Below are 15,479 nucleotides of genomic sequence, written 5' to 3'. Positions count from 1 at the left end.
TTATTGCGCATGTGACAATAACTACTTTCAATCTTGAATCTCTAGGAGTACTAGCATCAACAAAACCTTATCAAAGATTACCTGAGAGTACACGAACAGAACTGCTCCCTTTAATTGGCCGACCGTCCTTAAGCCAGGTGATGGCCGGGAGAGGAATGCCAGAAGCCTCACAGCTTAGAGCAACTGGATTCTTTACAACAACACTGACATTTTCTGGAAATTGAAACGGACCAATAATAGTTGGAGGCACTAGAAAACAGAGAGAAAATAAGTAGATGAGTAAACTAAAGCACTTTGGTGTTAAATGTCACAAATGAGATTAGATTCATACCATGCACACTGATGTCATGCTTGCTGTCCACCTGCCCTGCCACATTAACAGCAATACAGGTGTAGCGTCCCGTATCTGCGACTTTTGCATCTTTAATCTGCAGCACCCTCCCTTCATTAAGAACCTTGGCACCATGCTGGCTTGTGATGGGCCGTCCGTCTTTTAGCCAAGTGACCGCTGGTCGTGGCACACCGTCTGCGGCGCACTGCAGCATCAGATCACCTCCTTTCGTCACAATGACGTCATCTGCATCTTCCTCGCTGCGTCTGATGGAAGGCCGGACTTAAAAGTGAGAGGAGGACATGAATTGGTACACATTGGCTCACTCATAAGTGGTTTCAAGCACTAATGTGTTTAGTGGTCACTCAGAATGCTATCACATGACAGTACAGTAGATGCCCGGGGGTTAAGATCCGGGACTCCCCGCCATTAGCGAAAAACAGCAGAGCAATGCGGGATTTACAATATTATCAGGAAATGAGCAGAGACACTTCAGTTTTCTATCACTTTAATATAAATCAGCCATAGCTAACAACCTGAACAACAATAACTTTAACTGCACTGCAAAAAGTCAGTGTTCAAAAACTAGAAAAAAAATACAAAAATTAGGGGTATTTTATTTGAACTAAGCAAAATTATCTGCCAATAGAACAAGAAAATTTGGCTTGTCAGGACTTTCCAAAACAAGTAGAATTAGCTAACTTTAATGAACCCCAAAATACCTTAAAATAAGTATATTCTCACTAATAACAAGTGCACTTTTCTTGGTAGAAAAAAAAAAGAAAGAGACCGTTTTGCTCAATATATTGAAAAATATTCTTAAATTAAGTAAATGCTAGTGCCATTATCTTTACATAATGATATGCGCCCGGCATTACATTTCTTGAAACCAGCAAACTCATACTAAAAACTAATTTATTGTTCTTAATGGAAAGGCAACAAGGCAACCGCTAGTTACTCTCGGGGTCTACTAGCCGCTCAGGCAAATCATATGGTCTAAAAATGCATTTTTCCTTCGATAACATGACATCATCGCGCCAAGTGCATGCTCTTTCTTTAGTGCGCAAATATACAGCCCGGCCCCCGGCCCAAAAATTTTTAAATGTAATTTTGAAGAATTTATCTGAATGTGCATGAACTATTTCTGTTCAAAATAGTTTGAAATGTCACGTGTTAAATGTTTAAATATGAACTGTCCGTTTACTGTACTGTGCCAACTGTACTACTTTATGAGTGCGTATTTTCTATTGTTTCATTGAAAATAAAACAGCAAAGTCCATTTGGCTGTCATTCGTTTTAATTATGAGACAAAATTGTGTCAAAGTCATGATTTTTTTTTTTCATGCTTGAAATAAGTAGTTTTATACTTATGAGTGTGAGCTCCATTCAATGTATGCATGTCAACATATTGTATATGGACTAAAAATATTAGACATATCGTCTCTCCAGCGGTCTCATTTTCAAATGTTATAGCTGTTGGATGACGTAGATGGGCTGTTTGCAACTTGCTCACAGTTACATTTACCAAAACAAACAAATATAAGAAGATCACATTGGCTAGCTTGTGTTACCATTAGTGGTTTACCAGAACACATTTGTGTTAAAATAGTCTATATTTTTCACAGTTACCAAGTTTGTGTAGTAGTAAAAAAAATTTCCTGGCCTAAATAAAACGACTGGTGTTTACGGCGGCCCTGTATGCGCAGAGAGCGTGTGCAGACATACAAAAGCAGTCCAGGTGAAGCAACTAACAATTTGCAGTCATGTTGTTGTTATGATATAATTTACAGTACATTCAATGACAGTTAACACTACCTATCCAGCTATTATTAGCTAACAACACCCAAAGCTAATGCGCGTGCATGTGTTACGTACTAGAAACCGGAAGAGGGCGGGATGTACTGTGTAGAATAGATTGGAAAGTTAGCGTCCTCTAGACATCTGTGTAAATGTTGAAAACAGCACCTTTAAAGGGGAACTGCACATTTTTTGGAATTTTGCCTATCATTCACAATCATTATGAAAAACATGACAACGGATGGATTTAAAAATAAATGCATTCTAAATATTAATCAAACGCTCACAGTGGAGCCAATGGGAGCTCCACTATTTGGCCCATAAAATCTAATAAATAACCATTCAAAAAGCGCCAACAAGACTTGAATCTTAACCAAGTATTAGTGATATTGTTATTTTAAGCCTACTCAGATGAATTATTTATAGCGGCGCCGTGATCACAAGCGTGTGTCACTATTTTACATAATCGAGTGGTCTGCTGCTTCCTTGCTTCCCTGCTCCCTTTAAGTTTATTGTAGATCAAAAATCATGAATCTCACCTGCAAAGAAGACGTCTGAGTAGGTAATCCAATAAATTGGGACACTTTGACAATCATTTAGGATCTGGAACTGGTGAGAAAGACACAAAAAGCGCTTGTTCCCGCACCCCGTTTCTTCGCGAGGATTATGAGACATTTTTAATCTAAATGGGAATAGATGAACATCCTAGCAGTCGGCATCCTGATGACAGCAGTAAGTGATGTTTTATTATGTTTGTTGGCTCTCATAAAGTCTGCAGTGAGCAGAAATCAATGATGAAGAAAAACAATTGTTAATGCGTTGCGTATGCTTAAAATGTTCAAAATACGTAAAGATTAAATGTTACTATAAATGTGCTCGTTACTACATTACAAATATACTTAAACCCTAATGGAGATGTTTTGATGTCTTTAGGGGCTCTATTGGCAGAATTGAACGGCTGCCTTAGGCTCAATTATAGGCAGGCCTTTGATCACATTTATTTAATACTTAGAATGCATTAAAGAAAAATCCATCCCTCGTCGTGTCTTTCATAATGATTGTGAACAATAGGTAACATTCCAAAAAAAGTGCAGTTCCCCTTTAAAGCCCCACTTAAGAACTTTCAGTTATGGTTGATTTTGGCGGTGCCAGCGAACCAAAGTGGTAGTGTTTTACATAGTGTCATACTGACATGAAGTCCGCTGTAATAATGTCACAAATATTACGTCTCTAATGGCTATGCTGATGTTAAATAACAGACACAGACAAGACAAGAAATTATCTTTGATTGCGCTACAAACATGACGCTACTACCAAGACAGTATTGCGGTGGAAGCAGGTCCAAAGCCAAGAAAGACCGGTGGGAGATTTTTTCCGAAAATAGCCACGCAAATTTCCGATCGCTAACATTAGCATTATCATTTTGATTTGAGCATCGAAAGTCACTTACTAGTTTAGCAAGAACAGAGCCAAGGCGGCCTCGGTTTGAAATCCCTCACATTTGAGTGAAACTATGGGCAATGTTTATCCTGACTCTCCGTTTTTCTTTTTTTGTCTCCTCAGACAAAACTTTTTGTTTCTTTGGTTGTTTTGGAGCTTCGGCCATGATAGCAGTAATTGCACGTAGGCATTCTTCTTCTTTTAGTTTCCTGGCCGCACGTACTTCTGTCTTTTTAAAAAATGCGGAAAGGGGGAGTGACCAGCACATTTGTAGTTTTATGTGTGGCAGGGTTCCTGCCACCCTCCTCAATGTCGCTAAGTGCCAGAGAAAGCGATACAGACCCCATGACAGAGGTATCATTCAACTATTTGTTAGTCCGTGTATCATCCCAAAAGTCATGAAAATATTATATGAAGGTTGAAAAGTTACTTAGTGCTGCTTTAAGTGGCTGATTAAAACACACTCAATTGATGTATTTTGGTGTCTGCTGGCATTTTTTAATTGCGTTTGTTATTTTCCATTAATATAAAAAAAACATTCTTGCAATATGCATTTTCTCGTGACTGGAACATTCCAGCATACGCTTGCAATTAAAGCCAGGACGCATCTTCATAACGCTAAAAAAGTGTGTTTCATTGTGGATACACTGCAGGACTGCTTCTAAAACGTCCATAAAAAGTTATACATGTATCAAAACTAGAGATGTCCGATAATGGCTTTTTTGCCGATATCCGATATTCCGATATTGTCCAACTCTTAATTACCGATTCTGATATCAACCGATACCGATATATACAGTTGTGGAATTAACACATTATTATGCCTAATTCTGTTGTGATGCCCCGCTGGATGCATTAAACAATATAACAAGGTTTTCCAAAATAAATTAACTCAAGTTATAGAAAAAAATGCCAACAAGGCACCGTCATATTTATTATTGAAGTTACAAAGTGCATTATTTTTTTTAACATGCCTCAAAACAGCAGCTTGGAATTTGGCACATGCTCTCCCTGAGAGAGCATGAGGAGGTTGAGGTGGGCGTGGTTGGGGGGGCGGGTAGGAGGTAGCAGGGGGTGTATATTGTAGCGTCCCGGAAGAGTTAGTGCTGCAAGGGGTTCTGGGTATATGTTCTGTTGTGTTTATGTTGTGTTACGGTGCGGATGTTCTCCTGAAATGTGTTTGTCATTCTTGTTTGGTGTGGGTACACAGTGTAGCGCATATTTGTAACAGTTTTGAAGTTGTTTATACGGTCACCCTCAGTGTGACCTGTATGGCTGTTGACCAAGCATGCCTTGCATTCACTTATGTGTGTGAAAAGCCGTACATATTATGTGATTGGGCCGGCACACAAAGGAAGTGCCTTTAAGGTTTATTGGCGCTCTGTACTTCTCCCTACGTCCGTGTACACAGCGGCGTTTTAAAAAGTCATAAATTTTACTTTTTGAAACAGATACCGATAATTTTGAAACAGATACCGATAATTTCCGATATTACATTTTAAAGCATTTATCGGCCGATAATATCGGACTGCCGATATTATCGGACATCCCTAATCAAAACATAGCAAAACGTGAAAGGTAGGAGCATTATAACATGAATGTGCAGTAAATGAGTGTCTCCATGGTGAAAGCTGCAGATAAACACAAAAACCTCATTCAAACAAGGCGGTCAATGCCACTTTTTCACTTGTTATCAATTGTAGTTAGTAGATCACACGCAACACGCCCACTAATAGTTCACACAATTTTATAGTTTACGCAGGCTCTTTAGCGCCTGGTATTTGTATCTTAGTAGATCAGGCCCTTAGAGTGAACGAGATGGGATTTCTGCAACAAAAAAGTTCCATTTTAATTTAAAATTCAGCGACCATGTGGGGCTGCCGCCAATAGCTGGAGGATCCACTACTGTACTGTATCCTTTACTAAGAAATACAACCAATGAAGACTCGCACTAACCATAAACCTGAAGACTGTACTCCTTAGAAGTGCTGCCTGCTGCGCTTGAGGCTGTACAGACATAAGAAGCTGTATCTGTTCGCTCAGCACTTGAGATCTGGAGCTGACGACCTCCTGATAAAACCCTGATTCGCTGGCCGGATCGGAGTGCTGCACCTGGAATGCAGACAGGTAAAAATCTGTATTACCTTGATGCACAAATGCCTTTTAGTGTCACTGTACACACATGCACGCATGAACGCACACATACATACCATCCTTCCTCCAGCTCAGACTGGGTGGTGGTATTCCACTGGATTCACACACCAGAGTGATGAGACTTCCTTCAATCACTGTGAACGGTGACACCTCCTCTGAGCCGCGAATACTGGGAGAGACTATAGTAGCGACAGAATACCAAAAGAGGGCACTCAGTACTTACTGGAACTTTACAGGTGCCTTTTTGAGGTGGGCGATACTGCAAATATTGGTATCGATCACATACCAAGTAAATAGCGGGCCAGCATCACCAATGCCAATATACAGTAATTTTAAAGATCATTGAATAATTTTCAGATTTTTGCCTGTAATTTGTTGATCATCAGAATAAAACACTATTTAACAATATTTTAGAAGTAAGACAATGTAACAATATCAACCAAAGAAAAAAAACCTAATTTGACTTCTTTCCTGAGTTTGTACACAAAATAACATGTTTGAACAACACGACACAAAACATACAAATATTTGTGAGCATATCATAGAAGGCAACTGAAAAATATAAATCTCATAGCGTCATACTGATACTGCCTGGTATTGATAATATTGATATTTATATGAACCCACCCACCTCCAGTACATGCTGATTCTGATCATCCGTGAGTAAGATTGGCTGATACCAATACCGATACTGAATTTGTGTTTTGGTAACTGTATTGGTAATAACTGTCATTTGTTATATTTTTTGGTAAGTACTTTCATCTGTTGAACAATATCAGAACAATATTTTAACCAGTTCCTTAACATATATATATATATATTAATATTAATAGTTTTTTCCTAATATTTTCGCAATCAACCGGCAGGGTCCCAAAGATCAACTGGTCGATCGTGATCGATGGGTTGGTGACCCCTGACTTCGGAGCACAAGATAGTTTGATATATCTGGGAACTCCACAGACTGATAATCCTTGGTATTACTCGACACATCTTTTTTTGATAAAGTATAAGGACTATTCCATTGCATAATTTGATTGTTTGCTCGTATCTACTTTTTGCAGGAAGTGTGTACTTAAATAGTTTGTGCGCTGCTATCTTGGTTTGAGTGACCACCACTGGCTTTCACTACCGGGAAGAAGTCATGTGACAGAATACAAGCTATAGAGTTGCACAATTAGTTACGACTAAAAATAAATACAATATTAGCCAAAGGGAATCTGCGTTCGTGATTGTTTGATGTTTTAATTGACTTTTTTCAGCAACACAGACAGGTAAAACCCAGAACTTACCCAACACATTCACGTTATAGTTCTTGTCAGTTTTCCCAGCAACATTAGTGGCTTCACACGTGTATCTGCCGGAGTCCTGAACCTCAGCACTGTCAACCTAGCAAACAGAAACATCAGTTGGCTTAATTGTAACCCTGACACACAATATGAACAATAGCCTTGGGACACCTGGTTGATACATATACAGGAAGTAGGGGAAAAATCAGCAGCTACAGTATGAGAGATTCCACTCTGATGGAACACTTTCCATAAGCTGTTGGAGCATGTGAGACTTTTTCATCCAGAAGAACATTTGTGAGGTCAGAGTTCACTCATGGAAGATGAGAGGGTCTGCTGGTTCGTCATCTCTGTTCTAGTTCAACCCAAATGTGTTGAGGTTGAACGGAAAATGACCTTTCCTGAAGTGTTCCTGCGAGGTCTCCTGCATAAGTATATTTACCTAAAATGTCTCCGCTCAAATATGAGCTATAAAGTTTAAATTTAGAGCTTTGATTGATTGATTGAAACTTTTATTAGTAGATTGCACAGCACAGTACATATTCCATACAATTGACCACTAAATGGTAACACCCGAATAAGTTTTTCATCTTGTTTAAGACGGGGTCCACGTTAATCAATTCATGGTACAAATATATACTATCAGCATAATACAGTCATCACACAAGTTAATCATCAGAGTATATACATTGAATTATTTACATTATTTACAATCCGGGGGGTGGGATGTGGAGGGGGTTGGGCCGGGGGGGTTAGGTTTGGTTGATATCAGCACTTGAGTCATCAACAATTATATCATCTGAGAAATGGACATTGTAACAGTGTAGGTCTGACTTCATTGGATATGTACAGCGAGCGGTGAACATAGTGAGCTCAGAAAGCATAAGAACGACTATATACATTTGATTATTTACATTTGATTATTTACAATCCGGGGATGTGGTGGGGGGAGGGGGTTAGTCTAGGGTTGTAGTTGCCTGGAGGTGTTCTTTTAGTGCGGTTTTGAAGGAGGATAGAGATGCACTTTCTTTTACACCTGTTGGGAGTGCATTCCATTTTGATGTGGCATAGAAGGAGAATGAGTTAAGACCTTTGTTAGATCGGAATCTGGGTTTAACGTGGTTAGTGGAGCTCCCCCTGGTGTTGTGGTTATGGCGGTCATTTACGTTCTGGAAGTAGTTTGACATGTACTTCGGTATCAGGGAGGTGTAGCGGATTTTATAGACTAGGCTCAGCGGCCTAAATGAGACTGAAGTGTGTCTCAAAATGTATTTCAATAGTGTGCTTATAAGATATATGCAGAAGAATAGGTGGGTTGTCTGCTGAGGTCCATTCCATACCTTGAGCAAACTGCCATCTGCCGTGACAGTCAGACCGGGCTTCCTGAACAGCGGGCGGCCATCTTTGCGCCACGACAGAGTTGGTGGGGGGATGGCATCACTCACGCAGTGCAGCTCCACAGGACTACCGAGCATCACAGTGGCGTTCATCTCTTCGCCCTTGATGTTGGGTGGCACTAAGGCAGACATTAATATTATTAAATCATCATATAATTTAATTTCCTTTCACTGGTCGCACGACTGTGCAGACTAATGAGATCAGTTTGCGTTGGTGTAGAACTCCACTGTGTCACAATGAGTAGTGTGTTGGTTACCATATCAGGCAATATGATGGGGAAAATATTAGAAACACCTCTCACCATAGTGTAATTCCGTGCTATGCAAATAGCGGCCTGGGGGACAAATCAAGCCTGGGAATGACACCATACACTGGCTTCCTCTGCACTTAAGATGTGACTTTAAGGTTTTACTACTTACGTATAAAATACTACACGGTCTAGCTCCATCCTATCTTGCCGATTGTATTGTACCATATGTCCCGGCAAGAAATCTGCGTTCAAAGAACTCCGGCTTATGAGTGATTCCCAGAGCCCAAAAAAAGTCTGCGGGCTAAAGAGCGTTTTCTATTCGGGCCCCAGTACTCTGGACTGCCTTCCCGGTAACAGTTAGAGATGCTACCTCAGTAGAAGCTTTTAAGTCCCATCTTAAAACTCATTTGTATACTCTAGCCTTTAAATAGACCCCCCTTTTTAGACCAGTTGATCTGCCGTTTCTTTTCTTTTCTCCTCTGCCCCCCTCTCCCTTGTGGAGGGGGGGCACAGGTCCGGTAGCCATGGATGAAGTGCTGGCTGTCCAGAGTCGGGACCCGGGGTGGACCACTCGCCTGTGCATCGGTTGGGGACATCTCTGCGCTGCTGACCCGTCTCCGCTCGGGATGGTCTCCTGTTGGCCCCACTATGGACTGGACTCTCACTATTATGTTAGATCCACTATGGACTGGACTTTCACAATATTATGCTAGACCCACTCGACGTCCATTGCATCCGGTCTCCCCTAGGCAGATGTGGTGGTGGTGGGGTGGGGGGGTCACCCACATCTGCGGTCCTCTCCAAGGTTTCTCATAGTCATTCACATTGACATCCCACTGGGTTGTGAGTTTTTCCTTGCCCTTTTGTGGGCTCTGAACCGAGGATGTCGTCGTGGCTTGTGCAGCCTTTTGAGACACTTGAGATTTAGGACTATATAAATAAACATTGATTGATTTATTGATGATACCGGCCTACAAGTTCAGTGCACAACTTTGCAGCAAATTCCTAAAAACACCGCAATACTCCTGTTGTGTATAGAAACTAGGACCACTGTAAAAACATTGGCAGATCCTTGCAATGACAGTTTAACCTCGAACAGTGGAGTCCAAACTTGTGATTTACATAACTGAGGCGCTCCTCAAGGCACCCCTTTAAGTCCTCCCCTGTTTGGGAGTTACACATTTATTTTCATGAAGTGATTTCGTAACCAAGGTGTTGCTGTATGTTGTTTACTTCAGACGCAGTCAGTAATCGTTTGTTCAATTTCTTTAGCTATACTAGTGGTGTTCCTCAAGGTTCCGTTTTTGGTCCGCTCTTTTTCATAATTTGGGCTTTCCTAGCAGGCACACGACATTGAAACAACGTTAAGAACTTGTCGAATGAGGTCCTGGCGTTGAGCATTGAAAACAGAAAGTGAACATATACAGTATGTGTAAGAAACTGCTATGAAGTGGAAAAGGGGTGGGATTAAACAAGCTCTGCTTATTCCTTCTCCTTGAGTTGAGTTGAGTTTGAGTTTATTTCGAACATGCAAGCATACAACATGATACATTACAATTTCCAGTTTCTCTTTACAACATGTTCAAAAAGGAGTAGGAAGAAGCACAGCCTATTTAATCCTACCCCTTTGCTTTTACATAACAGTTGCTAAAACATTTGTTCACTTCAATTTATTCACAATATACTCCATAAGTAATCACAATAAAAATAAATAAATAAATAATAATTGGTGAAGTAAGTTATATTTCATATGATGAGATGAGTAAGATTATTTTGAAAATGAATAAATGGATAAAATTAATTGAGAATGTTTATCATGGTTCTTCTTCTTTTTACTTTGTAAACACTTTAAGTTTGAAGAGTTTCTTGAAGTGGATCATATTAATACATTGTTTGATTGCTTTGCTTAATCCATTCCATAATTTAATTCCACATACTGATATACTGAAAGTCTTAAGTGTTGTACGTGCATACAAATGTTTTAAATTACATTTTTCTCTAAGATTATATTTCTCCTCTTTTGTTGAGAATAATTGTTGTATATTCTTGGGTAGCAGATTATAGTAGGCTTTGTGTATAATTTTAGATGTTTTCAAATTCACTATGTCGTGGAATTTCACTATTTTTGATTCAATAAATAAAGGATTTGTGTGTTCTTTATATCCAGCATTATGTATTATTCTATCTGATCTTTTTTGTAACACCGTTAGTGAACGAAGTGTACTTTTGTAGTTATTTCCCCATATTTCTACACTTCTTTTCGAGCATGTTGTAAAGATAAATGCTAGCATGTTGAAACTGTTATCATGTTCGAAATAAACTTCAACCAACCATCGCAATCAAAAACACAATGCAATGATATAAAAAACTAAACAAAAAAAACTGGTGAAATTTTAGACAACTAATCTTCAAACTGATCAATCATGTCGCATAAGGAACACATGTAATGCCTGTTTTGGGGCCTCTGGGTGCACGAGGGGGCTTTAAGTGTGTTTAACTTTACCCGCTAAGTATTGCAGTCTTTACTCATGTTTTTTTTGTTTACTATTTTTCTTTATGTTTTTCCTTGTTTGCGTAAATGTAGCCCGATTGAGAAAAATGGCTTTCAGGCAATTTCCTCTGCATCATGGACAGACAGGGAGCAAGTCACTGGGGTAGGACAAACGCCGGCCCTCAACAGTACTGGATCAGACGCAGGAAGCTGCCGAAGAATGGTAGCAATTACCACAGCAAATCTGCCTTCATTTCTCAGGACAAGCACTTCTTGATCTTTCAGAGGAAACCAACACCATGTGGATGTTTGCATTCCACATACGACCAGTGTCCGCTTTAACAGCCGCGCTGGGACAGACACACATGCACAGCCTTTACGATTCCCTGTATGTAAACTACTGGTCTTTTTCTTGCCAAACTGACATCCGCTCTGATTGGACTTGTATAACAACTGCTATGCCATCATGTCAGCTCCATGCAGGAAGCTGACAATGTCTATTGTAAAGCTAAGCCTATTCGGCCCTCACATCAAGTGTGATCTGGTGGTCTGGTATGATGTCAATAATAATTTGTCATTAAAACAAAGAATGGGGAGCTTGAAAAAAAACAATACAACGAGGAGACCTTCTGTCCTGAGAAGAATGTTGTTCATGCATCTGTGAATAACTTATTATTAAACAATTTCTTATGGATATATTGAATCCAACAACAGATTACACAAAATACACCAGAGTTGGATTAAACACAATGGGCCGGATCTACTAAAATCCACATAATCCCAGAATCAGAAACAGACTCAGAATCAGACTCATCTTTATTGGCCAGGTAAGCAAAACACTAGGAATGTGTGCCAATTCGTGAGTGCAAAGTAAAAAAAAACAAGTGTTGCAGACCGCCCTATTCAAAATAGGTTTTTGCGTAGACACTCATTTCTTCCACATTCATGACATCATTTGCTAGTCAAACCTCTGCTCTTTCGTTATGTTGTTGACATGCAGCACATAAATATAATATGTAACACCTTTTTTAGGCTATATTGAAGCGCGATCTAGACAACAGAATATATTTTTAGTAGAGATGTCCGATAATGGCTTTTTTTGCAGATATCCGATATTCCGATATTGTCCAACTCTTAATTACCGATTCCGATATCAATCGATAGATATATACAGTCGTGGAATTAACACATTATTATGTCTAATTTTGTTGTGATGCCCCGCTGGATGCATTAAACAATGTAACAAGGTTTTCCAAAATAAATCAACTCAAGTTATGGAAAAAAATGCCAACATGGCACTGCCATATTTATTATTGAAGTCACAAAGTGCATTTTTTTTTTTAACATGCCTCAAAACAGCAGCTTGGAATTTGGGACATGCTCTCCCTGAGAGAGCATGAGGAGGTTGAGGTGGGCGGGGTTGGGAGGGGGCGGGGTTGAGGTTGGTGGTACGGGGTAGCGGGGGGTGTATATTGTAGCGTCCTGGAAGAGTTAGTGCTGCAAGGGGTTCTGGGTATTTGTTCTGTTGTGTTTATGTTGTGTTACGGTGCAGATGTTCTCCCGAAATGTGTTTGTCATTCTTCTTTGGTGTGGGTTCACAGTGTGGCGCATATTTTTAACAGTGTTAAAGTTGTTTATACGGCCACCCTCAGTGTGACCTGTATGGCTGTTGACCAAGTATGAATTGAATTCACTTGTGTGTGTAAAAAGCCGTAGATATTATGTGATTGGACCGGCACATAAAGGAAGTGCCTTTAAGGTTTATTGGCGCTCTGTACTTCTCCCTACGTCCGTGTACCACTCCGTACAGCGGCGTTTTAAAAAGTCATACATTTTACTTTTTTAAACCGATACCGATGATTTCCGATATTACATTTTAAAGCATTTATCGGCCGGTAATATCGGACTGCCGATATTATCGGACATCTCTAATTTTTAGCATGGAAAAAAGCACTCACATACAATTGTCATGCAAGTGTAGCAATAAAAATACAATATTGTTTATGAAAAAAAAAAGTACCATTATTTGCGCGCAATCCAGAAAAACAATTGTGTAAATATATAATGTCATAAACTTTTGCAAAAAGTTACTGAAATAATTCCCATGATCAAAAATTGAGGAAGTGAATTCCAGGCTACCATTGCTCTATACTGCAGTCTTCTGCATTAAATTAGTTTGACAAGGAGGTATTAAAAAACATCGTTCTGTTGATGTGTGGATTATTGATGAATTGCTGTGAAGTAAGATTTCTTAGATTTCTTTGTTGTTAAAATAGTTTTTCTTAATATAAATAATAACAGAATCATTGATCCTTCCCTTGACAGTTAACCAAGACAGCTGGGAATTTTTGGACCAGACTTTGACGAACAGTTTTAGAAGTATTAACTTATACTGTATGGCTGGATATTTCAGAAGAATTAGCGAAAAAAATGAAAATAAATGACAATGGACTCACCATAAACCCTCAGCTCATAATCCCTTTGTTGTTCTCCTCCAGCGTTGACAGCGACACAGGTGTACCTGCCTGTGTCACTCACCTGTGCACTGTTCACAGACAGCACTCGGCCACCAGACAAGACCTAAGGGACAGTTAGAGAGCATGTCTGTCTACTCATAACCATGCACATTAAATCATGTCGCATTACACTGCAAAAACTGAAATATAAGTAAGATTAAATATCTCAAATAAGGGTGATATTTGCTTATTTTCTGTCTGATAAGATACTTCTTCTCACTAAACAGATTTTATGTAATATGACTGTTTTACTTATTTTAAGTGTTTTGGTCCTAAATTATCACAGTAAGATATTATAGCTTGTTGCTGAGATTTTATGACCTATATTGAGTAAAACATGCTTGAAACTAGAATATCAACTGTTGCAAAGCTGTCATCAACACTCACAAGTATAAAACTGCTTTTTCAAAGTAAGAATTTCTTATTTCAAGAATGAAATAAAAAATCATGACTTTGACACAATTTTGTCTCATAATTAAAACAGATGACAGCCAAATGGACTTTGCTGTTTTATTTTTAATGAAACAATAGAAAACACGTATTCATATAGTAGTACAGTTGGCACAGTACAGCAAACTGACAGTTAATATTTAAACATTTAAGATGTGACATTTCAAACAATTTTGAACAGAAATAGTTCAAGCACATTCAGATAAATTCTTCAAAATTACAATTAAAAAAATTTGGTCGGGGGCTCGGCTGTAAATATATATATATATATATATATATATATATATATATATATATATATATATATATATATATATATATATATATTTGACAATATATATATATATATATATTTGACATATATATATATATATATATATATATATATATATATATATATATATATATTTGACAATATATATATATATATATATATATATATATATATATATATTTGACTGAAAGAGCATGCACTTGGCGCAATGTCATGTTATCGATGGGAAAATGCAAGAAATGTAATGCCGAGCGCATATCATTATGTCAAGATAATGGCACTAGCATTTACTTAATTTAAGAATATTTTTCAACATATTGAGAAAAAAGGTCTCATATTTGTTTTTTCTATCAAGAAACGTGCACTTGTTATTAGTGAGAAAATACTTATTTTAAGGTATTTTTGGGTTCATTGAGGTTAGCTAATTTTACTTGTTTTGGAAAGTCTTGACAAGCCAAATTTTCTTGTTCTATTGGCAGATAATTTTGCTTAGTTCAAGTAAAATGCCCCTAATTTTTTCATTTTTTTTCTTGTTTTTGAACACTGACTTTTTGCAGTGTGCTAGCTTAATAATAAAAATGATGATACAAAACCTGTATGCCGTGAGACACGCTTGCCACAGGGCTACCGTCTTTGAGCCAGGTGAGGTTAGGTAAAGGCACCCCGGTGGCCTCACATTCCAGCTTGCCCGGCTCGTTCACTACCACGGTTACTGTGCCACCTCGGCTGGAGATGAGCGGAGGCACTGCGTAAGAAAGACAAGAAACCATTTTTTTTACTGCACAAATCCACGTCAGCCGTCTCACATTGTTACTGAAGCAAACAGACGCAGAAGACATGTGTTGCTATGGAAAACAAAGCCACTGACCGAACACCTGCAAGCTGTGGGATATCTCTGCAGCTCCAGCCAAGTTGACTGCTACACATCTGTACATCCCGGTGTCAGATAGCTGGGCTCTTTCAATCTCCAGCACCTGGCCCCGCTTCAGCATTGTCATCCCAGCTGCGCTTGTCAGAGGCCGTCCATCTTTGTACCATGTTATTGCTAAGACAACAAAGGAACTTGTGTAAATCAGTGTTTTTCAACCACTG

The 15,479-nt window shown here is 38.9% G+C and overlaps 1 protein-coding gene across 3 annotated transcripts in view; it reads right to left on the bottom strand.

Moving 5' to 3' along the window:
- Positions 1 to 15,479, bottom strand: part of hmcn1 (hemicentin 1) — a 265,771-nt gene that overhangs the window by 96,742 nt on the left and 153,550 nt on the right. For all 3 annotated transcript variants that reach the window (XM_062028319.1, XM_062028320.1, XM_062028318.1), the window contains exons 38-46: positions 15,256 to 15,432; positions 14,981 to 15,132; positions 13,604 to 13,727; positions 8,349 to 8,524; positions 7,012 to 7,108; positions 5,779 to 5,901; positions 5,525 to 5,680; positions 332 to 613; positions 82 to 249 (exon numbers count right to left, since the gene is read on the bottom strand). In XM_062028319.1, coding sequence (XP_061884303.1) covers positions 82 to 249; positions 332 to 613; positions 5,525 to 5,680; positions 5,779 to 5,901; positions 7,012 to 7,108; positions 8,349 to 8,524; positions 13,604 to 13,727; positions 14,981 to 15,132; positions 15,256 to 15,432 — 1,455 coding nt within the window. The remainder of the gene's footprint in view (positions 1 to 81; positions 250 to 331; positions 614 to 5,524; positions 5,681 to 5,778; positions 5,902 to 7,011; positions 7,109 to 8,348; positions 8,525 to 13,603; positions 13,728 to 14,980; positions 15,133 to 15,255; positions 15,433 to 15,479) is intronic.

Source organism: Entelurus aequoreus, linkage group LG19 (assembly GCF_033978785.1).
Source record: "Entelurus aequoreus isolate RoL-2023_Sb linkage group LG19, RoL_Eaeq_v1.1, whole genome shotgun sequence".
NCBI classification, from domain to species: Eukaryota; Metazoa; Chordata; class Actinopteri; order Syngnathiformes; family Syngnathidae; genus Entelurus; species Entelurus aequoreus.
This window is presented reverse-complemented; position numbering and strand designations above follow the sequence as displayed.